Source organism: Python bivittatus, unplaced genomic scaffold (assembly GCF_059951505.1).
Source record: "Python bivittatus isolate LINGU-HERP-01145 unplaced genomic scaffold, Pbiv_v1 ctg000020_np1212, whole genome shotgun sequence".
NCBI lineage: Eukaryota > Metazoa > Chordata > Lepidosauria > Squamata > Pythonidae > Python > Python bivittatus.
In genome coordinates, this window is record NW_028277030.1 from 66,064 (window position 1) to 91,950 (window position 25,887).

At 39.4% G+C, this 25,887-nt stretch overlaps 1 protein-coding gene across 7 annotated transcripts in view; it reads right to left on the reverse strand.

Annotated features, from left to right (window-relative positions):
- Window positions 1-5,552: 5,552 nt before the first annotated feature.
- Window positions 5,553-25,887, reverse strand: part of SH3BP4 (SH3 domain binding protein 4) — a 46,064-nt gene continuing 25,729 nt past the window's right edge. For 3 of the 7 annotated variants that reach the window (XM_007440330.3, XM_025174472.2, XM_088132804.1), the window contains 4 exons: window positions 20,253-20,511; window positions 14,213-16,563; window positions 8,449-8,637; window positions 5,553-7,053 (listed from right to left, as the gene is read on the reverse strand). In XM_007440330.3, the coding sequence (XP_007440392.1) occupies window positions 6,826-7,053; window positions 8,449-8,637; window positions 14,213-16,563; window positions 20,253-20,370 (2,886 nt within the window). In that variant the 5' untranslated portion in view covers window positions 20,371-20,511 and the 3' untranslated portion in view covers window positions 5,553-6,825. Of the gene's footprint in view, window positions 7,054-8,448; window positions 8,638-14,212; window positions 16,564-16,793; window positions 17,078-20,252; window positions 20,512-25,372; window positions 25,523-25,887 lie in introns of all 7 variants that reach the window. The other 4 variants (XM_025174471.2, XM_088132790.1, XM_088132809.1 and 1 more) reach the window with 3 other exon arrangements.

Sequence of the window (25,887 nt, forward strand, 5' to 3'; positions counted from 1 at the left end):
TATATTTCAATATTGAATATTAATGGACCTTCCTTTTGCTATCCAACTCCTATACATGTTATATATAATATTATGTATAATATTATATATTATATATAATATATATAGTATAATTATATAATGTTATATAGAATATCTATAGATATTCTAAGGTAAGATTGTACATTATTATTCCTTGATATTCTTCCCAGGGTCTTTCTGAGTATGAGGAAACAAAGCAGAAAAGAGTCCAAAATGGAGGAAGTGGAGATTGATCTTTTTGCTACTTTTCCTCAACATGAAGAATTTCTTGCAGGAGAGCTGCATACACCATAATGTCTCTAAACTGAGGGAACATATCAAGACTTACAAATAAAATTCTATTCTCTCAAGGACGCTGTTAACAATAGGTTTTTATTCTGATATTCTACTAAAGCAGAATACCAAAATAAAAATCTTTAAGTTTTACAGGCAAGCTATCTCTAACAGAACAGGGGAATAAAGATAGAAAAAAGACCAAAAATTAGATCTTGAAACTGGTACTTCAGAGAATAAAAGTTCAAAAAGTTGATACTTCTTCATAAATTAATTCAATAATTTTTCTCATGTATCAAATCAAAATATTCTCACACCCCACCCTGTCCATGCTGGGCCTGGACAGAGCCTGGAGAGAGGTCAAGCAGAAAATCTTTGACCTTGGTATACAAAGAAACAGAATTAATATTTCACATCATGAACTCTTGCACTTTCCCTTTACCATCCTTAAATATTCTTATTATTTACTTGTCCAATCACATAGGAAGACATTAACATGCTTGGATGCTTTTCCAGCAATGGAATTGCTGGGAAGATTTCATGGTTTTCCTTATTTTTATGTATTGCGTAGACTTCAAGTGAAAACAGCAGTGCCCGTACTTCTGCTATGCCCCGTTTACTATCCTTGGATGATAACCTTCCCTCTTATCAGAAACTACTTAGATTAATGGCAATTGCACATTACATTCTAAACAACCAGGATTGCAAAGTTTCCAGAATGGTAGCCACATTTTGTGCCATTGCAGTGACAGTTACTGGACCTGACTATAAGCTTACTTAGAGTATGAATAAGTTTTTAAGAGATATTCTATATTATTTTCTTGATCTTTTTTCTTTTTCTTTTTGATCTATGACTTTATATTCTAATTAATAATTAATTAACTAAAATATAAAGTCATAAATCAAGAAAAGAAAAAGATTCAGAAAATAATACATTAATACAATAATTAATACAATTAATTTTAAGCTCCAGGATCTGATGGAATTTCTGTAATAAACCATAAGACATTCCAAGAAATTTTGATTAAACCTTTAACTCAAGTAATGAATTAGGAATGTGAAAACTTCCCTCCTCATGGAAAGAAGCTTTTATCGCTTTGATTTATGTATAAAAAAAGGAAAGATTCAATCCATCAGTTTATAATAGCTCTTTAGGGCAATACTCAAAAAGGGAATAAATGGTTTTTTAAATTGAAATTATACATTCTGACCAGATTGAATTTATGATACTGTTAGACACATTCTGAACATTAGCAACAAGATAAGTAAAAAACAACAAGAAAGTTGTTACAATTTTTCTTGGTGCAGAAAAAGCCTTTGACAATTTGACAATTTCATGCTTGCAGTTTTAAAAACGAAGAGTTGTGGCTTTAGTTTTTTTACTTGGATACAGAGCTTTTCAATACTTTTCAATATTTTTAAATAATTTTACCAATAGCTATGGATAACAAGGTATCAAGTGACTGACCTAAACAATGAACTACAGGTAGTTCTTGGTTAACAACAGTAATTGGGACTGGGAACTTCATCGCTAAGCGACATGGTCGTAAAGAATGATGTCATGTGACCACACTGACTCACAGTGGCTGTTCTGGCAGTTCCAGTTGCAGTTGTTAAGCAAATCCCATGCAATTGTTAGGTGCAACATCACATGATGACCATTTACAATCTCCTGCCAGCTTCCCCTTGACTTTGCTTGTCAAAAACCAGCAGTGAAGAGGGGGACTGGCCCAATGTCACCCAGCTGGCTTCGTGCCTAGGCAGGACTAGAACTCACAGTCTCCCAGTTTCTAGCCTGGTGGCTTTAACCCCTATACCAAAATGACTCTCAAATAAACATGGGATGATTATTTATTTAAATCCCTTCTCTCTCTCTCTCTCTCTCTCTCTCTCTCTCTCTCTCTCTCTCTGTACAGAGCTCAAAAGTGTGTGCCCAGTGCTCCTGATTCCTATTTTTCCCCACAACAACCTTGTGGTTGGGCTGAGAACACACGGCTGAGCTTCCTTGGGTGTGGGTGGACTAGATCCTGAGTCTCCCCTGCTCCTAGTCCAGCACTTTAAGCCCAACCCCACAGTGGCCCTTGCTTGTAAGTTTTGAATTTGCACACTAACAGGAAACTTCGGAGGAATTTTTAACCTTAAGTCTCCTTTCAACCTTACAGTGGCTGCTAAAATGGAACAAAACTAGAAGTGGATTTTTATGTGAAATAACTGCAGTTTGGTACTGAAAATTAAAAGACATCACATATGTTAATACTGTGATCCATAAATCCTGCACTTACTCTGGTTAATAATGTCAAATAGAAAAAAATGTAGTTCAGGGCTACCTTTCTGGATGAACTCGAGTTGGAGAACATCCAGTGATTGAAGCAGGAGCTCCTGGTGGAAATCCAACACTTGCAAGATGAACTCAGCAAAGCTATGAATGAGGTGGAGGGGCTGGAGGCCAATGACAGAAGTAAAACTCTATAGAGAAACAGAAGATGGAGACAGGGTGGAAGAAATTCAAGATGAATCCCCAGAAAGGAATCTAATTCCTGGTGGAAAATGAACTATTATGCTCCACATGTCTTTTGCTTCCTCTATAAAGGGGACAGCCTCAACAAGACAGCCATTGGAGACTCCCTTGGGGAAAGGGAGTAGTTTAATATTGCTGTGCTCCATGCCTTTGTTGATCTGCAGTAATTTACGGACCTTAACCCAGTGTAAGCAGGCAGTCCCTGTGGAGTTTTTGATTACCAGAAGAAGCCCAAAAGATTGATTGTATGATGCTAACCAGAGATCTTTCAGTTTACAGATACCTGTTATGTCCTCTTTTGCGTGATCATGCTCAACGCCAACCTTCACAATCCCAAAGTCCAGCACAAGTCCACAGTTGGGAAGTTAATTACTATGAACCCTGATATCACCTGATCTGTAATGTAATTTGTTCCATTTACTTATTTATAAAGCCTTGAACTCAGAGAAAGTTGGGAGGATGGAAGCCAAACTGTTGTAATTGGACCAAGACCATTCAACAAAAGGGATGGTGTTTTCTTGTACTTTCAGTTTTCACAAGAGTAAAAACCTGTCTCTGAGAGGACAAACTACTCTTTGATTCAAAGTAGTTAAAAAGAACCTGAATCAAACTTCCATGAAATGAAGTGAAACAAAGTTGTGTTAAAATATATTTTAATTGCATGGTTTTTGACAAGCATTTAAAAAAATACAGTGAAATATTTGTAGCATATATGTTAAAGGTGATACTTATTTGGCTGAACAATATACCAACTCTGGTAAGTACATTTTAATGAAAACCAGAAAAAATACCAATCACCTTAATAAGATCAGACTTTTGTAGATTCAACAGGGTAATAATGCAATTCTTTGGGGATACTGTTAGTCTTTACATTATAATTTGTACAAGATCTGAAGCAGTTTCACAAAAATGGCAAAAGTGCAACCCCCACCCCAGCAGTTATAGAAGTTGTAGTTTAATTTCATTTTTAAAAAATAACGTATGCCTTGTTTTAAAATTCTATTAGTTGCTTTGGCTCTAATTCTGCTTTTTTAAAATGCCACTACTAGTTATGTAGTTACTGAGTCCATAAAACTTAGCGGCCCCATATTTTGGCAGCAGATACAGAAAACTTCCCTGGTTGCTGTCTAGCATTTGTCTGGATTGTTGCAGCCCAGATCTGGTAACCCACAGTTCTGCTTACAAATTCCAAGACTGCTAGCCAACAGAGGCACTGCTCACACTGATCCAGAGGAAGAATAAGACCATTCCTGCAAGTACAGGAACACCAGCTTGAAGTTTGCCAATACCACAACATTTGTACTTATGTATAAGCCTGGACTGTCATCTGTGTATAAGTCTAGAATATCCTACACCACCATGTATAAAATGTAAAAAGTACATATAGAGATACTAAACATTCCTTGGCCTAGCTTCAATCTGAGTAACACTGTGTAAAAGAAGCCGATATTGAACTGAATCAGTTTGTGTTTATTCTGTTCCTATAACACTTCTAGCTCTCTAACCCTCATTTTTTATGCCACACAATATGCAAATTTGTCCATTAGTACCACAAACTTATTTACTATCTCATGTGAATCAATTTTGACTAGAACAAATGTGTTATTGCATGAACCTTCACAGGTCACAATCCACTTTAGCATATGCATGGAAGAGTTTTTCCCTTATTGGAAGTGAAATAATAAAGTAAAGAGGTAAAAGAATTGACAGATAATGATCAATAACAAGACAGTAGTTGGGTGTAATTCATTCTTACACAGTTGAGCTGGTTATCACAAACTGTTGTCTCCATGATAAATGGTGTTAATTTTACAATGAAATCCAGCTCAGCAGCTTCATAATGAATCTATGAAACTTTTTTGTGATAAACTTGCCACATGATAGTTGTTGATGTAAAAACAGGGACTCTGATTTTGACTGTGTACAAAAGGAGAAAAAAAACCCAAATAATATGAAAGCTTGCAAAGACATTTTTCAGTTCCTTATGTCAAAATTTAAACTGGTTTGCATTGGACAGAGCTTGAATAGAATAAATAGAGTTGGGCACACTTACTTTTTAAAAGTAAATTTTAATTGAATTAATTGAATTGAATTAAGCTTGGATGAAAACCTCTTTTCTGGCAAATTAGTTTCTGATTTAATGAAACTCTGAATTCCCAAATAGAAAAAGTAGCGTTGGGTAATCTAAATTGGCTGAAGGCAATATTCCAAGGAATAAAATCGTTTTGGGGATGAGAAAATTTAAAAGCTATATTAGCCACAATCTCAGACTCAAAGTTCTGTCTGAAAAAAAAAAAAATTGTATACAAAAGTGGGCAAAAACAACACATGATATATGTGCGGCATACAAGATACATGCAAGTTATGTGTACAATACACACAAATTTTATTGGGGTGGGAAAAATAAAAAAAATTAAATTAAAATAAATAACAAAAATTAAAATAAAATATTGAACAATATTAAAGTGAACTGAATGCTATAATCATCAAGGCAGACTTTTGCACCATATTTTATGTCAGTGGTAAGTCTGGTAAGTTCTGGGGGTCACACAGAGACATGTCCCTTCTCCTAACATAAAACATTTAAAAACACCTCATCATTTGGAAATATTTAATATTTTCTACAATATGAGAAAAATTTTACATAAGAACTAAACATTCAGCCAGAATTTCTCCCCACCAAAAAACAAAATGAAAAAAAGTTCCCAAATTAAATATATTGGAAGTGGTTTCACAAAACTTTTACTTGAAAGCAGTACAACTGGATTTATTTACTTAAATATAGCTTTATATGGTTAAATGAAGCCCCAGAACTGATGCCATTTCAATTCTTGGTTGCCCATATTAATTCTACATATCATACAACATATATTGCCAACACCAATATTGACCTAGAACTTGCAAATGAACAAACAACTGTCAAGTCAAGCACTTCTGTTTGGCCAATTAGGTTCCCAGTTATAAATAGGCCTAATACTTAGTAAATCTATATTCTAGGTTAAGTACACTTCAAAAACTGCACATAATGCCTACACATAATGGAACCTTTTTCCCTTTAAAGGAGACCCCTTGTCTAGATCACAAAAACAATTCAAATGTAGATTTTTCTCTGGCCTAATTTTTATGTGGTATATTTATTTTTATATAGCAGGACTTAATTATGAGATACAGCCTCCAATTTTGAACTGATGCAGCCCCAAAAGAGCAAAGAAAAACAGAACATCTTCCATGTTTTTAAATACAGCCCAACACTGTAAACTTCTGAAGAGTCATCTGCTATTAGAGAAGACAAATATACATTACTGTTAGATAAACTGTGGGGTAATGTAGGGAGGTAGTACTTCTATCCATAAATGGCATTCATTAAGGTTTATTTATTTTTAATGAAAATTGTTTAGGGCAAATTTGTTTTGCTTATCTGGACATAGATCTAAAGCATACAAGAGTGAAACACATCTTTCACATGAACACAGTGCTAAATTCTGGGTTAAATTGAAAAGGTGTGGCTATCCTTTCTCACAAAAATAGTTTACAAAAAAAGAAATCATACAGAATGGTTATATCATTGTCAGGATCACAAGAGGTGCTGAAATAAAAACTGATTGAAAGACAATTCTCAGAATAACAGTAACAGTAACAATAATAATAATCCAGATCCTCACAAGGAGACATTATATTTGTGCTTCTATATATTAATGATTCAAAGTGATAATTTAAAAAGGAAGAAACTGTTTTCCATGTTATGTAAAAATGACAATGTCTTTATCAAAATGATTTCAGCTTTCAGTCTGGTACTTCCAAATGTCTAAAATAGTTCAATTTTAAACATATTAAAAGTTGTCCACTACGGAATATAGAAAAGACCATGGCCTTGGAATTTTCTGCAAAGGGGAAGAGAAAATCTAAGTTTTTAGCTCAGGGATCATACTCCAAACTTCGGCTTTTCAGAACAGCTTTTTCTTGAATTGATTAATAACAAATAGCAACCAGAACTGACAAGGCTAAAGTCCCCATCAGATTGCATAATCATCATACTCTTCTTGTGGGCTAAAAGCAGCTGCTCGTAGTATATCCAAGGAATTTACTAAAATGAGGGTGCCAGTGAGATGTTTCCAACGTTTTGTAATAGGATTCTTCATCTTATCAAGACCAATGTGCAGCTCTTGGGTAACATCACGGTAACTGTCTCCCATCTGATTACTCCATGTTAGCATAAAGTCATAGGCTGGTTTCCACATTGCCTGTCAGACAAAAAACCAACATTAACAAAGACAACAAGGACTGTTTACCACTAATTCTATATGGTGGTAAAAAAATCAGAAAGAATCTGGTAGCAACTTTTCAATTAACAAATGTTATTAAAAGGTGCTACCACACTGTTTTTTTTAACACCATTTCCTACCATGTCTATTTATGAAATTTATAGGCTGCCCCAATCTATCAGAGTTAGGTCTGGATGGGGAGGAACAGACTTAGGCTGAACCTTAAGACAGAGTGGCTGTGGGTATGAGGCCTAATAAATCCAGAGATGGTTGATACATAGTTCTGGATGGTGGCACTCCCTCATATTGAGCTAGTTTGCAATCTGGGGGATCTCCTGGACTTGTGGCTCCTGCTTGAGCAGAAGACAGACATTGTGGCCAGGAAAAGCCTTTGCACAACTATATCTTGCATATCATTTGCAATATTTTCTAGACCAGTAGGAGTTGCGTACTCATGTTCTTGTCCCCACACAATTGGATTATTGCTATTTGTGCTAAATGGGGATGCCACTGAAGACCATCCAGAAGCTTAAACAGCAGTCTGGTAGTGATTGTCACATCTAGATTTGCATCTGTACATCTCTCTAGGAGCTACATTAGCTGCCAGTCAGCTTCCAAGTGCACTTCCAAGTGCTGGTTATTACCTTTTTAAAGCCCTATGTGCCCTGACTATCTTCAAGATTGCCTGCTCCGAAATGCATCAGCCTATCCTGAATGAATAGGGAGAGAAGACTTTTAAGGATCTTGTCACCAAGGGAGTTCTACCTGCAAGGACCCTTGTAGTCTGGCCTTCTCAATTATGGTTCTCCTCCTGTGGAACAGCTGGCCTTCATATATACAGACTACTATCTCCCCAATTAATTACTGCAGGGATGTGAAAAACCTAGCTCTGGGAAAGAGCATTTGGGGGATGTGAAGTTTGGGCCTGCTCCTGTATATTCGTTTTTGATATCTGTTTTTGTTGTGTGCCAGCTGGAAAGAAGCATGTAAAAAATAAAGCCTTCCTATTCTTGCAAGTATAGAAAGTTATTCAAGTCATGCTGTTGTTCTTATATATTGTAATCAGTCTAATGATTTATTCCTGCTAAACATGAGTGTGTTGAATTGATCCATTCTGCATGCATGACTTGTAATATGATCACACCAGCATCTCCCAATTACTATAAAATCTCTGCGGATCTTAGAAGAATGACTATATTTTTCCACTGCAGTGACCACAAAACACAGATTGCTAGATTCTTTAGGTTGGCTGTCTTTTAAGAGGGGGAAAAATCAGTTGAACACAGTATAAAACTCCTTTTCCAAGTTATTGTATTAATGCAGTCTTCCAGTATGGCCTGAACATACCCCATGATATACTGTATATATATTTACCTCACTATCTACTGCACCATTCTTGTCCCGATGGGGAGCTTCATAGGCATCCATTTGTTGCTTAGAAACTCTGGCCAATTTCTCAGCAAGTTCCCTCCAGCGCTGAGACACTTCTACAGCTGTAGTCAGAAGAACAAAATCCTGAATTAGCCTGACAACCAAGCCTTGACAGTCCATTTTCAATAATGCCTGAGAAAAGAGAAAAGACCAGATCAGTCAATGATGTTCTGGAGAATTTGTTGAAATTTGATAATTGGCAAGATACACCCACACACGCTTGTTTTGTTTATATACCTTATTATACAAATACACTTTTCTTAAATTCATTACTACATTAATAGCAAAGAATATGCACAATCCTAAGAGTGGCAGTCACACATTATTGAAAAATGAATAATTTACCAGTTTGTACCTTTAAGAAGGCTGATTGATACAAAGTTTAGTAAGTCAACCCAGCATAATGTAGTTTGAAAAAGCCAAAGTCTGGGCAGAATTGTTCAGAGATGTTCCAGATGACAGGACAAGAAACAGTGGGTTTAAATTACAAGGAAGTACAGTAGATTTTTGGATAGACATCTCAGAACATTTCCTAATGGCAGTAGCTGCTGAACTACTGGATGTGGTGGACTCTCCTTTACTGGAGGTGTTGAAACAGTGGCTAGATGGCCAAGTGTTGGGGCTAATAGTGGAATCATATACTGGGCAAGATCACTTGCAGATCACTTCCAGAGTTTATTCTTAGGATCAGCTGAAGTTCAGGCAACAGAGGTAAAGACTGGCACAATTCTTGCTGGCATAGACTTTGAATCTATATTTCTCTAATGGACTGGATTCATTTAAAATATTTCTTCCCATTAAACAAAATTTGAACCAGTTTACAATTAATTATAGCCCACACTGCTGGATGCACAATCAAAATTTCACTCCAGAACTTTCAAATAATTTTATTCTTAAAAAATACTGGTGTGGATTATTTCAGTGGTTCCATGTGTGTAAAACAAAAACAGCCCCCATCTAGGATGGATCTAGTGTTCAAAATCGGATAGAAAAAAAATGTGTCTTGCTCTTTCTCAAGAGAATACACACACACACACAGAGTAATACAAATAAAAGGGATAGTACACCTTTCTCCTACTGTAAGATAAGTTTATGACCCAAATTTATTATGAGAAGCTATAGTAAAGTTGTAAAAAGGTGACTGGCAGAGCAAACCCTTGTTCTGCTGACAGTAGTCTGCCATATTCACCTACCTTCTGTTTCCACTTTTTTTCCCACCAAAAGAGTAATTTAAATTCTTGTTAATTCTTTTGATGGAATCCCCTCCTGTCCTAATCTCTGCCCAATTCTCGGCCTTTTGGGTGATTGTGGGGGACCTCTCTGAGCAAAGCTGGCAGGGAGTTGGAAGGAGAAAAGTGGAACATTTAAAGTCATTGGCCTTTGGGATTCTATCACTGCTCTGTACGCCAAGCATACTACAGCTGAGACAATTACGATGTTGGACTTGAACTAGGACCAGATCCAGGTTCAAGTTTACTTTCAGCCATGGAACCTCACTGGGTTACTTTAGCCCCATCACTGTATCTTAGCCCAACCTAACGGAAAGTGTGTGATCGTAGTGCGCTAATATGTCACCTATACCTCCTGAAAAAAAGGCACAGGAATAGAACTAAGAATAGTTTGGTAACAGTACACATGTGAAAAAGGAACAGCCCAGGTGAAAAGGTGGGAATAATTCAGCAGTAAAACTGTACAGGTACTCCTCAACTTACAATGACAATTGGGAATGGAATTTCCATTGCTAAGTGATGCAGTTGTAAAGTGTGACCATATCACTTAGCAACGGCAATCCCTGCAATGTGATGCCATCCCATGGTCACTAGGCAAGACAACTTCCTGCTGGCTTCCCACAATCATAGTCAGGAAGCTGCAAGTCCCAGGCTGGCAGGTAACTGGCTGCTGCCAGGTGGGGGAAGGAGTGAGGTGGTGAGTTGGAGTGCAGGGGAGGTTGGGGAGGGGTGTAGGGGTGTGCAAGAGGTACCGTGTGGGTCAGGGAGGGTGTGGGAGGATGAGGTGGTGCATGGGTTGTGGAGGGTGCAGTGCCAGTTGGGGAGGGTGCATGGGAGTGCACGAGAGGTGCTATGCAGGTCAGGGAAGGGGTATGCGAGGGTGTGTGAGAGGCACTATATGGGTTGGGGAGAGTGCACGGGTGGGGGAGTGACTTGCAACCTTCCCTGTCAACTTCCCCATTGATCCCATTGAGTGGGGTACTTGGCAACCAGTCGTAAGTGCAAATGGGTTGCCAAGTGCCCAGATCACAATCACGTGACCATGGGATGCTGGGAGGGCCATAACTCCAAGGCCAATTATAACCACCATTTGTTCAGCACTGTTGTAACTTTGAATGGTTGCTGAACGAATGGTCATAAGTCAAGGATTATCTGTACTGCAAAAATGCAAATTCCCACTCCCCTTGAATTGCATTTCCTAGAGCTTTTCTTACGAATCCTACTTTATCATTGCTCTAAGTTTATTAAAATCTGCTTTTGACCAAGATGTATTTGATTACACTCAGCATTAGTTTCAGCAGTAAATCTTCATTTTCCTCAGCTATTTTTTTTCTATTAGTTAGGATCAAGACAAGGATAACTGATTCCCTTGTTTCTTCTTCCATCTTCTGAATGAGAAAGACAAGTCAGAAATTGCCTGGAAGAACCATGCTTGGCAGAGTTTGTCTCTCAACAGATACTGGGGTCATTTAAAGTCCCCTATTACAACATTATGCCTTTTTGAAAGACCTGCAACTGCTCTTAGGGAGCACCATCCACATTTCCTTAGTCGGGTGGGCAATTGTAGAGACTAATATTGCTTTAATTTGTTCATTTATTTTAACCCAAATGTTCTCTACAGTATTACCAAGTTCATTCCTTTATATGTTAACATACAATGCAATTCTCCCTTTTGTTTGCTTATGTTTCTTTTAAACAAAATATATTCTTCTGTTGCTGGATTTCAGTCAGGACACTCATCCCACCTCTTGGTCATGTTTGCCTTTCTGTACTAAGAATTTACAAGAAGCATAGAATGTAAGGGCTGGGCATTACCTTGAAGGTTCCAACCTCCTGCCTAGTGCAGACACTCTCTACTAAAGCATCCCTAGCAGAAGTGCATCCAGCCTCTGGTTGAACACCTCCACCATCTCCTGAGGCAGACTGTTCCATCACTGAACTTTTGCAGTTAGGAATTTTTTCTTGATCTCTATCAAAAATTTATTTCCTTGTAACTTAATCCCGTTGCTTCTTGTCATGTCTTCTCAGTAACTCTGAATAATTCTGCCCAGTCTTTGCTTTCTAACACTACATTATGTTTTGTTGGCTCTTTTTCTTATGTTGAGTTAATATTATTCATTTTTCAATAGTACATGACTGCACTCTAAATATTACAGCTGTGCCCTAATTCCCACAGGGCACTTCCAATTGGGAAAGCACCTCCTAAAAGCAGCCTTACAAAAAAGAAGTGGCATGTTGCTTCTAATGTGCAGACTGCATACTTTGTTTCCCTGGATGACTGTTGGGCATAGACAATAGTTGGTCAAACACTATTCTGCATGTGGTAAAGCAGCTAATTTATTTGACAATATTCATAATTTGCTCTAGTTCTGACAGACAATGAAGTCAAGACAAAAATGGAAACTAAATATAAACAATTAAAATAATGTATTGTCAAAGGCTTTCACGGCCGGCATACGATGACTGGTGTGGGTCTTCCAGGCTGTGTGGCCGTGTTCTGGAAGTTTTGTTTCCTAACGTTTCGCCAGCACCTGTGACCGGCATCTTCAGAGTGCAGTCTGCTCCTGCCTGTGCTCCTGCACTCTGAAGATGCCGGTCACAGGTGCTGGCGAAACGTTAGGAAACAAAACTTCCAGAACACAGCCACATAGCCCAGAAGACCCACACCAGTCAACAATTAAAATAATGTCAGTAAGCCTTACAGACACCTACTCCTAAATTAATCTAAGTGCTTAACACATGCCGGAACAAAACAGCTTTGACTTGTCTATGAAATGCCAGCAAGGTCAAAGCCATCTGAATCTGGGGGTTGGGGAGAGATTCTATAGAGAAGGTGCTGTAAATGAGAAGACCTGTCAACTGGTCTATACCTTGTAAAGGAGAACCTCTCTTGATTATCTATTCAAATGGGCAGGTTCCATTAGAGTAAGGATCCCATTAATCAGTTTAATCTAGGCTCCTTTGTAGATGATTTACCACAACCTTAAGGTCACTTTGCAAGGGTGGGAAAGTTGGAAATGGATAGTATGATCTCAAAAACAGCTGGATCCAAGGAAGACCTTTTCAAGAGAGTGCACCACTACCCCTTTTAGAGTAGGCAACAGGGAAGCACTGATAATGTCCTGGAACCAGCAGCTCAAGTCATGCTTGGCCACCCCAAGAAGGCAGGAGGGGCATAGATTGAGCCTGCAGATGGCAAAATTCCAATTATAGAGGGCCCTACTCACTTGCTCAGTCTCCCAAAATTCCAAAGAATCCCAGGCTGTGATTTATGTAGTAGATAAAGTCGCTAGTTCACATTTTCTGGTGCCCAATCAAGAATGGGAACTAGCGACTTTATCCAGCACAAAGGAATGGCAAAGTCATACATTAAGCCTGCAAGGGCTTCCCCCAAAGGCTCTGAGTTATTTTACACAGACCTGCTGAGCAAGAATCTGCAGATTGATTTATTTAATTTATACAGCCAATTAATATGATTATATTTATTATCTATCTATCTATCTATCTATCTATCTGCAATAAACACAGATGCTTTGCCACCCATATTGCTGCTGTGTAAGCTAAAAAAAACCCTCCTACCAGCAAGAGTTGAGACAGGTTGGACTAAAATGATGGGCTGGGGCAAATGTGCCTTGAACAGCTGTTTGTTATACATAGAGTTTCTACTGTCAGTAGTGATTAAAGTGCTACTTAGAAACAAGTGCCAGTTCTTTTTGCAGGTCAGCAACATGAAGCATACTTCAAGGGATTGATATAGCCCTTAGGCATATGGTAAACACAATTCTGTCATGTCATAAACTATTTTCTATACTCCTGAGAAGTGACATTAGCCAGCTATAGTACAGGTAGTCCTTTTTTAGCAACTGCCTTGTTTAGTGACTGTTCACAGTTACAACGGTGATGAAAAAGTAATTTTACAACCAATCCTTGCAGTTACGACTTTTGCAGGTCTGTAAAGTAAAGGAAAGCTGAAGGAAGATCATAAGCACAGTTGCACTTTCCCTTAGTGACCACTTTGCTTAACAATCTTAGGCACAAAGCCAATCACTCTGTATCACCCCTAGGAAACAGGCAATGGCAAACCACTTCTGAAAAACCTTGCCATGAAAATTGCAGGGACAAATCCCGGTAGTTGCCAGGAGTCAACCTTGACTCGAAGGCATAAAAAAAAGTGACATATAGTACTTTTCAATTTGTTAGCCACAGTCAAGTTCTTGTTGATGATACTGTTCAAAGGGTTACTAAAACATGATTCCAGTGATTCTAACTTTAGGACAAGTATCAGGAAAAATGCTTAATATAAATGTTACGTTGTTTTTTAAGCTGTTCTTTTTAGCTGAATTGTTTTAGAAGCAAGCAGTAGGTTTCTGCCTTGATACTTGCATGTTTATTCATGGTTACATGCATGCTTCCCCATTCATTTAATTGCACTCTTAGCCCAACCAAAAGCTAAAAGACTGGGCAGTGAGAATACTTACCGACATCAGTTCCTTCTGGAAAGATTTCTTATCCTTACTTTCTGAATTATTACAGTCCTCCTTCAATTTCTCCAACACAGAAGCAACACATTCTGGCTCACTGTCCAGTTCTGCTCGACAGAAAAAAGCAAGTGGCAAATTCCCATATCCCAGAGCATCTGCAAATGCACGCCAGCTGCTAATATTTTCCATGAGCAAAGTCCTTACTGAAGCATAAATATAGGTAAGAAATTTGCAAGGTCTCAGGATTTGCTCCAGCAACATACTTGTGGTAAGCTCAGGTCCAAAGAAATAATTTGGCTTGACTTTTCCAACAATTAAAATATTTTTAGCATGGACTAGGCCAATTTTACCATGATAGTAACCAATGTACCATTCCTTGGTCCAGAGCTGACCTTTCAATTTGATTTTCTCCTCACTTAGCAAAGCTATAGCATCTCCTTTCTTATACTCCAAGAGATAATGGTTCTTATTTTGCCTCACTACTGTTTTCAGCATTTTGCCATATTTTAAACCAGCTACAGTCCGATCTTGGAAAACTGGATATTTACTGGTGGTCGCAAGAGGGGACAAAATTATTTTCCCAATCTCATTTTTTTTCAGAAACCTTCGCTGTCCAGTGGACCTAGTAACATTTTTAGGAGGTGGCTGAGGTGTCTGCACACAGAATTGAGTCAGTATAATATCTTTGTCATCTTTGACTTGTATTCTTAATGTAAAGTCAGACAGCTCATTAGGATCATGTGACATGATGGGGAAGATGAGGCGACTGACTTTGCCAAGCTTCATTTGGAATCCTCTCACCATTTTTGCCTGGTCACTGGCTTTTACCTCATAATTAGGCATATTTGAAAACATACAAAGTTTTAGGTCTTGTGGCCTTACTAAGGAGAACTGGTGCTTTCCCCACAAATGCAGCACCACAGGTGCTGCACAGTGTACTTGACGTGTAACTTCATTCACTAGAAGAGTCTTTGGGGCACAGTCATGTCCAAAGACAGCAACCACAGTCTTAAAGGAAGGATGTATGTGTTTTGGACCATAGACCCCAACTGTAACTTTTTTATTGATATAATCCCAAACTGTGTAAGGATATGAAATGTTCTGTCCTTGGGCTACAACAGCTATATACATGCAGGGCTCCAGGTTCTCCAACTGAATCTTGATTGTGTCTCCGCAGCAGTAACTAAGTTCCACTGGAGTATATGGGCCTTCCTTCACATCACTCCGCAGGCACTGTACTCCTACAAAATTCTTGCTCACAATGTCATTGTTAACTTCTGCTGAAATTTTCATTTCCAATATAATGGGAGTTTTGATTTCCATGTTGCTCAGCTTAATTTCTAGCACAGGACTTATAGTACTGCATTTGTCACTGTTGAGCTCCAGAGGTGGATCCAACAGAGCTTTCATGGAGATCTGTTGTGTATCTCCATCAGCCACATGTCCTTCAGGAATATGAATATTAATATTTGTATCTGGAAGCTGAACTGCACCACCTGAACTATCTAGTTTGCAAACTATGTTGGTCTCCACAGGTTGTGTCTGACCCCAACCAGGGTTTTGACCCAGCAGATCCAAGTCATGGCATGATCTTGCTAGTTTCCGATGACTTAGCCATGCAACTCTGAAATCTTCTCTACTCTGGAATTGCTCTGGGGTAGGAGATTTCAATCCAGTGAAGAAACCTGATGAAGATGGACTTTCTGATTTTGCCTGAAGTACAGAGAGCTCTGATAAACTGTATGAGCGTTTGCTTCTAAAAAAAGGATTGTCTCGTCTGCTTGGTTGCTCAAAGTCACCATTCACTGATGGCACTTTATCAAGATTATTACCTATACTGCTATTTGCTGCAGAACTTGACCCTATATATGTAGGCACTGTATCAAACAGTAACAAATCCACTGTGATTCGGGGGGAACCCTCTTTGTTTTTTTCTGACATTCCTTTCATATTTCCATTCAGAAAAGGGTTAGTAGTTTGAGTATTGTTCAAAAAAGGATTGCTTTTAGTTATGTTCCACTTCACATCTGACCAGTCTCCAAGCAGGTCCAGCTCTTTTGCTCCTTCATCAGAACTTTCAAGGAGATTGTCTATCATTCCACTGTCAGTTAATGAAGAGTTCCAATAGTTTATAGGCTGCACATAGGAGGATGGGATATAGCCCATTTCTGTGGTATTGTGTGCATACCACCACTCACCTCCTGAGGTATCTAAGACATAGAGATGGTCTCCCTTGGAAAACTTCAATGTAGTAAAATTGTTTGGACAATAGTCTTTAATAGCTACAACTTCCTTTGCAGTTCCAAATGATGTAGGACTATCTCCCATCAAGGCACCAGGAGAAGGCACTACAAAGAAAATAGTGGACCAAAAATAAGAAACTACAAATGACATAACTAATAAATGCTACAAGAAGTTACACCAAACAATGAAGCACTCCTATTAAATCAGGATGCAGAACTAGAGGCTCAAAGGCTTCATGTGGAGCTTGAAAAAATTGGATGTACCTTCCAGAATCCCCTCCCTCAAATACCATCAAATTGTACTTGATGTGACAAAAGATATATAACAGTGGTACCTCGGGTCATGAACGCTTCTGTTCACGACCAATTCGGGTCATGAACAGCTCCGTTTGCAAAATTTTGCCTCTGTTCGCGAACACTGGATCGGGTGACGAACAGGATCTGCAGCCATTTTCCCTCTCGTGACACGTGGTCGTGGCTTCCTGTAGGGAGGGGGACTCTCCCTCCAAGCAATAACCGCCTCCCCACCCGCCTTCCTGTCCTCCACGCCAGAAGTCGCATCGAGCAAGGTTAGCGTTCTCTCTCTTCGTACTGTATTTTGTTTCATATTTTTGCAGTTCTAAAAAAAAAAACATGGTTCAGAACGGATTAACCGTAATTACATTGAACCTTATGGGGAAATTTGATTTGGGTCGCGACCAATTTGGGTCGCGACCAGAGTCGCAGAACGAATTAAGTTCATGAACCGAGGTACCAGTGTACAGGGATAATCACATTAATTTTATTTATTTCATGTAATTTAAATTAAATAGCAATACATTTGTCAAAAACCCCATCTAGTTTTTTCCCTTTTTTTCCCCAAGTGTCCCCACCTGCAAAATAAAATGTAAATTAGCCCCAAAAGTTTGGGATGTATCTCTAATCTACAAATTTCTTCACTGGGATTTAGAAGCAAGTATACAGCTCCCCTAGAATACGTTAAACTATATAATCTTTTTTGTTAATGTGTGAGAAAAGTATTATTGTACAAGAAATCACCTAGAAGATTATCTGGCATTAGATTATGTTCAACTATCCGGGTATAAATCCCACTGAACTCAATAGGATTGTCCGTGACTTCTGAATAGGCATGTGTAGGATTTTTCCCTATTGGAAAAATGTGCTGAATTTGTGATGAAGCAGATGACATTTTGACAAGCAATGAAGACATGATAGGAAAAATAAGACTGCCTTGACCAGGAAGTGATTCAGTTTTATTATATTGGTTAGAATAGTTGCAAAATTGTAATCTATACTTGCTATATATTTGCATTTGCAAGCATCAAGTAAGAGTGATTTTGGTATAGTACTTAAAAGCTAGAAACTGGGAGACTGCCGTAGACATGAAGTCAGGTGGGTGATTTTGGGCCAGTCACTCTCTCTCAGCCCTAGGAAGATGGCATTGGTAAGCCACTTCTGAGAATCTTGTCAAGAAAACTACATAGACCTGTCCAGGCAGTCACCAGGAGTCAAGAGTGACAAAGACATATGCACACAAAACAAGCACCAAATTGTCCCTATATAAATGATTATTTTTATACAATATTTGCCTAATTAGTTTGGAAATCTGAATGTAGACTAACAAGAGCCAAATCTGAACATACAGCAACTGTAAAACATGCTGTCCTTCCTTAAATCAAAAGGATACTCTTCAGAATTCTTTCACAATTTCCTGTACAGAAATACAGATTGCAAATAACTGATCCAAACTGAAAAAAGTTAATGATTTTATCCTAGAAACAGATGATTTATTCAATAAGGAAGCCTATATGTGTTATTTTCCATGTTCCAATATGTGAACTGACTTACCACAAAGGCTCAAGGGAGCAACAGATTTAAGGAAAAAATCATAGGCCAAACACATTACTGAATATGAAATGTAATTTATTCTTGCAAAAGATGAGGAAAGAATGCACTTCACAGTTGTTGAAAAATGCACAGAATGCAATGCCCAACAGGAATCACTGCATGATAATACAATGCTTCAATGTAATTTAGATAAGGGGAAAATATACCCTTATGGAATTCTCTGTATCCATTACTATCAAGAATGGCAAGCCAAAGAGATGGATTGTAAACTTGAGACTGAAAGCTTTACAGAGCTCTTAATGTACTCAAGGCTGAGGTACTGAGAAGTCATCACTGAACATAATTAAAGGAGACAGCATATCTGTCTTACCTAAGTTGTAAAGAAACACATGAGGGAGAAAAAGCTCCCAAGGTTTTTCCTTGGCTCAACTTGATAAGCTGGCTGCTGCTGCCTCCTCACATAGACCCTTCCCACTTCAAAAGGTCGATGCTTCACCAGTTCAATCAGTGCAGTAGTTGCCACAGCTCAAATGGCTATTCCTTGCTTCATGAATGCCATGTGACAGTGGCCTGATGAGTCTGGCCCAAACCAGCCCCCTCAAATAGTACAGGAGCCAAGCAGCCCTGGCATACTTAGGCCTTTCCCTCTGTTCATTCACAAAGCCATGCTGGAGCAGCATGACTAGAATCACTAGTTTTCCCCACTGGAAAGGGGTTCAACTGGAACGACTAGAGCAAGCCACGTCAAAGTAGTCTAACTAGCCCAGCAACGCTTAATCCGCATACTCCTTGGCATCCATATGTTAACCATGCCTCCCAACTGGCTGGTCTGGCCACATCCTGGCCTTTTCACAGATATAACTGTTCAGGTTAGCCTCCACCTAATCCCACATAAGCCCTTTATATAAAAGGAAGGGCAAAGAAGAGAGAGGATGAAAGAAAAAGGAAGCCACAATGGAAGTGGAGGTGACAGCAGGGCAGCAGCAGCAGCAGCAGCAGCAGCAGCAGCAAGACTTATCCCAACTGCTAGGGCAAGAGGGTAAGCAGCCTGAGCTGGGAGAAGAAAAGGAATTAAGAGGAAAGGGAAGGCATTTCTCTTTTCCCCACCCTCTGGCCTTTCAAAGCCTTAAATATTGGCTTTTAGCAGCAACACTGCCCAGAACTTGCTTGGAGCTCAGACTTGAAGCTCAGCAGCAACCCTACCTGGGAACTCAGCCTGAGAGCTCAGCAGCAATTTTGCCCACAAATCAATGGCTATAAACAGCTTCAAGGAAGCAGAAAGCTCAGTGCCAATCAAGGCCAACAGCAAAAATTGCACCAAACCAGGAAAAAAACCTAATCGGGTCTGAATCTACCCAGGCATAATAACTAAGGCAGTCCTCCTAGCTGAAGATTACTTAGTTGCTAGAAGAGCAATATGGAGGGGACAACAAAGGAGGGAAAGAAAAGGGTGACTGAGAAAGGAGGTTGATGAGGAAAGGTAGCCCTACTCCCATCTAGAGAGGTCAAACTCTTATTCTGATTGTATAGAATATGGGGAGCAGATAGACTTTAGTCTGCCTTTATTTAGTTGAGATAGCTCCAAGAATGGGTGAAAAATGCTCATTAGCTATATCGAACCTGTACCTCTGGTAACTAACCAGATCAGATCAGAACTTAGGTGGTTGGAATTTTGATTACTAAAAAGGACAAATTTCTCTTCTTATTTACAATTAATATACCCTGAGAACTCATCCTCTAAAGGAGTAGGAGTAACCACTTGGGACGAGCCTGGAAGTGGGCAGAGGAAGCATGCCAAAATCATAATTTGGCTTCTAAATTATAGTAAACAACTTATAGTATGATCTGTAGAATCTGCAATATGTATATAATACCCCATTCTCTTCCCAACATTTTCATTCTGACTGAATGACATAGGATCTATATTTAACAGAGAAAAAGCTCACCTTTGACAGAACTAAAACTGGTTTCTGAAAATTCTTCACTCAGATCTATCAGCGTCCCCTCAGATTTGCATCGTGAGAGGCAAATGGCATTAGCAGCACGAATCCTCTGGGCTGCCATCTTAAGATATGTGCCGTTTCTTAAGAATAAGAAAATCTAATGAATCATCTTCTCTAGAAGAGATGTGGCAAATTCTGTGCCATTTATTTTCAAAGGTTGCAACTACCAATGTCATTCAATATTTTCTTCCACAATATATACCTGAAGAGAAAAAAGAACACAACATTTAAAAAAAATATGCATTTTTGTATGATTAAATTGCAGAAACTTTGTTTGTTTGTTTGACTTATATGGCCATCCATTTTAAAAGACACAACTCTGGGAGGCTCACAGTAGTAAAACCAAAACACAATAAAACCAAAAACTGGACACTTCGCCTTTGATGCAACCAACACAAGCATCTTCAGGTTCCAGGCTCACCCTATCCCAGAGCTTGGGGGAAGAGTCAGTTCTTTATGGCCTTTCAGAAGGCTAAGTGGGTGGGGGCTTGCCAGATTCATCTTGTTGTACCCATCTCTGTAGGAGCTGCTACAGAAAAGGCCTCTTCCTAGATGGCAAGATTTAAGGGAAGGGATCTAGAGTGTGCCAACTCTATCTGATCTGGTGGAACAGGATCCACAAATAACCTGGCCCCATGCCATGTAGAACTTTAAAGATAATAACCAGTACTATGAACTCCACCTGAAAAATACCTGGGAGCCAGTGCACATCGCACATCAGAGGTGTAATATGGGTGAACTGAGGTTCTACATGTGCTGATACTGCATTCTGGACCAGCTGTAATTTCTGAGTGGTCTCCAAGGGCAACCCACTCCAGCAATCCAACTAGGAAGGGGAAGCATTGCAGTAGTCCAACCAGGAAGTGACCAACATGTGAGTCACTGTGAGCAAGGCCTCCTGATCCAGAGATGGGTACAACAAGATGAATCTATGCAAAGGCCCCTTTAGCCACAGTTACTACCCGCTCCTCAAAATCCAGGAGGGCCCCCAAAATTGTGCACCTGCTCTGAGGAAGTGGTACCCCAATCAAGAGTCAAAGATAACACATCAGCAGACCCTTGAGGGGAGGGCATAAATTCAAAGCCACTCAGTCTTCTAGGGTTGAGTTGGAGCTGGTTCCTCCCCATCCAGATCCTCACAGCCTCTAGGTATTGGGTCAGCACTGCAACAGGTGCCTGGTCAAGAGTGGAGATGTGCAAGTGGGTATCACCAACATACTGATGAAACCACACCCTGTGCCGTCAAATGACCTCATCCAGTGATTTCATATAGATGTTAAAGTATAGTGAGAGACCTGAGCCTGAGCCACCCCACGCTGCCATCAACACTGACTAGAACCACTGCAAAAGTGTCTCCAATTCCCAATCCCCAGAGCCAGTCCAGAAAGCAAAAACTATAAATGGTATTGAAAGCTGCCAAGAGTTCCAAGAGGGCCAGGCCAGTTCCACTATGTCAGTCTAAGCACTCCAGAGGTCATCCGCAAAAACCAATGCCATCTCAGTACTGTACCTCAGCCTGAACCCAGACTGAAAGTGTTCCAGATAATCTGCTTCATCTAGGGTTCTCTGAAACTGAGCGCCAAACACCCTCTCAACAACCTTCCTTAGAAAGAGGAGGTTGGTGACTGGATGAAAGTTATTGCTGGGTCCAAGGATGGCCTCCTGCAAAGAGGCATTAACCACAAGTTGAACCCAACCACATGCCACCTCCTGGGAAGCCCTGACCAAGAAGGGGCATATTTTCATCGTAAACTAACAAATTTATGAATTATGGAAGAAGATTATTTAATTAGCAGACAAGATTTGTCCGATTTAAAACTCTCAGAGATGATACATGCCAAGGCCAGAACACATTTCTTTCTTCCAAAAAAAATAAAAAATAAAAAAAACCCTTCCATATAATGAACTCACAGGAGTTATAGAAACTTTGGGTGGATATGTTGTCATGCAAATTTAATGTTCACATGTATTATTCAGTCTTTGATCACAGAAATCTAGATTCAAATCCCTATTCAGAAGTTGCACTTAGTGACTCTTAACTGGTCAGGTCAGTAGTGCAGCTAACCCTACTTTGTTGAAAAAAGAAAAGATGTAAACTTGACAGTAATAATTTATAAGATTATCAGTCAGCCCTATAAAGTAGACCAAACAAAGAAATCAATGCCATGGAGGTCTAAAACTACTTTTAGCTACAATGACAGAATCTTGCAAGTCTGAATGTGCTTCCTTCCTCCTTCACTTTATCTTTTTGTGAATTAGGGAGAGGCCCATCTGAGATGTTTTCTCAAATTAGTTTCTTGGGATGGACTTAAGCCATGCTTGTCTGATCATTGCCTTGGTAGCTGCTCTTCCTCCTGTCCTTCAAAGCCATTCCCTATGCCCTCTACAGTTATATTGCCAAATTCCAAAAATATGAACTAGCTCTAAGTTTCTTTAGAACACATTCAGGGCACTGCAGTATACCAATAATACAAATTACAGGTAGTTGTCAGTTAACGACCATTTGTTTAGCTTCTGTTCAAATTACAACGGTGCTGTAAAAATGAACTTATGACCTGTGCCCAAAGTTACGGTCCTTGCAGCACCCCTGTGATCATGTGATCAAAATTTGGGGACTTGGCAGCTTGCCCACATTTACAATTGCAGGGGCGCTCCAACTCCCCCATCTTCCCTGTCTATGCCCTTTTGGCCACCCTGTACCCTGCCCGGCGGCAAGCCTCAGCACGCAGCAGCATTTGCTCATGCCCCACCATTCATTTGCTCCCCAGGTGCCTTCTCTCCCAGTTCCCCGCACCAAACCATTCTCCTTTTGTGCCCAGCTACCCTGGCCAAAGCAGAAACACCTGGCTCCCTTTGCCGTCTTCCTTTTCAGACCCAGCTTCTCTGGAGAACACATGGCTCCCTGAGGCTCCCGCTTGGGGAGAGTAAATGAATACCGGCACGTGAGTGAATGCTGCTGCTTGCCAAGGCTTGCCCAAGGCAGGGTGCAGGGCAGCCAAAAGGGCATAGATGGGGCGGGAGACAGGCAGGTGGGGGGAGGGTGCTGGCTCAGGGCTAGGAGGGACCAACTCTGGAATGTCTTGGATTGGGGTGGGTACTCATTTAACAACCCACAATTCTTGGTTAATGACTGCAATGGGGAGAGACAGGATTGAGGTTGCTAAGCAATGCGGTCACATGACATCTCCCTTTACAACCACATTGCTAAGCAACTAAAATTCCAGTCCCAATTATGGTCATTAACTGAGGACTACCTGCAATGTAATATTTAAGAAAACAGAAACATATACTTTCACCCAGCCATACTAGAGACTAACTTGGAGTCTGGATAGTGTGCTTTCCAGCAAAAATGTAAATTTTCTTTTATTTAAACTACTTTCTAGTGATTATGATTTAGAAAGAGTAATTCATATATTACCAAAGATCTCCCTAGATCTTTGGGATAAAATAAGCTATAAATAAATAAAATGAATAACTAAATAAAAATATTTCATTCGACCTGTGGATCACACAATTGTTCCAGTGGTGTGAGTATGGTTGTTCTCATGCATTTAGTATGTAGAGAGGCAGACTGATCCTCTGGCTGGAGGCAATACCTCCAAGGCTAGTAGTCATGGACTGACCTGTAACAGGAATTTATCTAGTCCCCTTCTGAAAGGGACTAACTAGTGGCCCACACCAAATCTTGTTCCACAGTTTGATTACATGTTGTGTGAAAGAATATTTCCTCTTACTGGTTTTAGATTTTCTACTTGTCAGTTTCTTTGGATGGTTCTAGTATTATGAAAGATGGAGAAAAAACTTATTTCTGTTCACTCTTTATTATTTATAAACTTCATTGGTATCTTTGTCCTGTCCTCATACAGAAGGTATTACAAGCTCCCTGACCATCTTGATTTGTCCTTTTCTGCATTTTCTCCAGCTTTTCCTCTTGAGAAGTGGTGACCAGAACCATAAACAATGTTTAAATGGGGCTACACCATAGATTCATGTAGTCATTTCTTTATTGTTTATTCCTAATGGCCCCCTAGCATGGAATTGACTTATTTACCACTTTTTCAATTGCATTGAATCATCTACAATGACTGCATCCTTTTTTGGTTAGCCACTGACAGTTCAGCCCCCATCATTTTGTAAGTGAAGCATGGACTCCCAGGTCCTGAGTGCATCACTTTATACTTGCTGGCACTTAACTGCATTTCCCATTTAGTGGCGTAGTTACCAAGTTTGGAGAGATCCCTTTGGAGTTCTTCACAGTATTTTTACCACATTAAATAATTTTGTGGCGAGCCAGTTTGGTGTAATGGTTGAGGCACCATGCTAGAAACTGGGAGACTATGAGTTCTAGTCTAGTTCTAGACATCACGCCAGCTGGGTGACTTTGGGCCAATCATTTTCTCTGAGCCCTAGGAAGGAGAAAATGGCAAACCACGTTTGAACATGTTGCCAATAAAACTGCAGCGACTTATCCAGGCAGTTGTCAGGAGTTAAGAATGATTCAAAGGCACAACAACAAAAATTGTGACATCTACAAATACTGCCCTTTCACTCATTCTAAATAATTTACAAATGGTGAAAGGCATGGGGCCTAAAACAAATCCTTGAGAGATCCCATTTTCTTATCTTCCCTCCATTGTGAACTTTCCTTTATTCCTACTCTGTTTTCTGTTGTTCAACCAATTACCGATCTAAGGAATTCCTTTGAAGATGATCTCTGCCAAAAATGTTTTGAAAGGTATGGCTTCCCTAAACGTTATAAATGTGTTTTTCCTGATGATATTTTAGTTACACATTATAATCCCCTGGTCAGAAAGGGGATGTCTCACAGGCAGCTGCAAATTTAATCAGTGGTGTCTGATTCTGTTGTTTACTTCTGTTTAAAAAAGCTACAATCCTACTACCCTCTTAACAGGAATAAGCCTGATTGAACTTGTATCAGAACAAACATTGTGCAAACAGGCTGAACTGCTCATCTAAACAGTGGGGTACAGGGCCTGCTCCTTTGTTATTTATATGGCAAATATAATTCTTTGTAAGGAAGCTGAAATCTTATACATACTTACCTTCAAATAAAGCCACACTAACTAGTGAGTCTTACTTCTGTGTAGGTAGGCAGATCAGCTGATGTCCTTTGTTATTTTGAAATGAGAGGTTTTCGTTTCAGCTCTGACCCAATTAAAAGCGGAACATGGTCTGAGAAAGGTTTTCTACTCCTGATATAAGCATAATAAAAACAACCCTAGTAAGATTGGGTTCCATGTCAAAGCAGGCAAACCATTGCTATCAGGCTTTGGTCCCTCAATTAATTTTCAAATTATTGTTTTCATTCAGAATTCATTGAAAAAATGATTTTTCAATTTTGTCTAGATATGTCACACAACTGCACTAATTATGATAAATGGAAGGTTATTTTTGGTATAAGCAAAAAAGCTTTGAACTATGACTAGTTGGACTTATTTTGATTTCTCTAATAATTTATCTTTAGGAAATATCTTGTCTTGCTTGTCATAAGATGACCTAGAATACTGACTAAAGTGTTAGGAAGTTGGGAATTTACATTGTACAGTGTTGTGCTAAA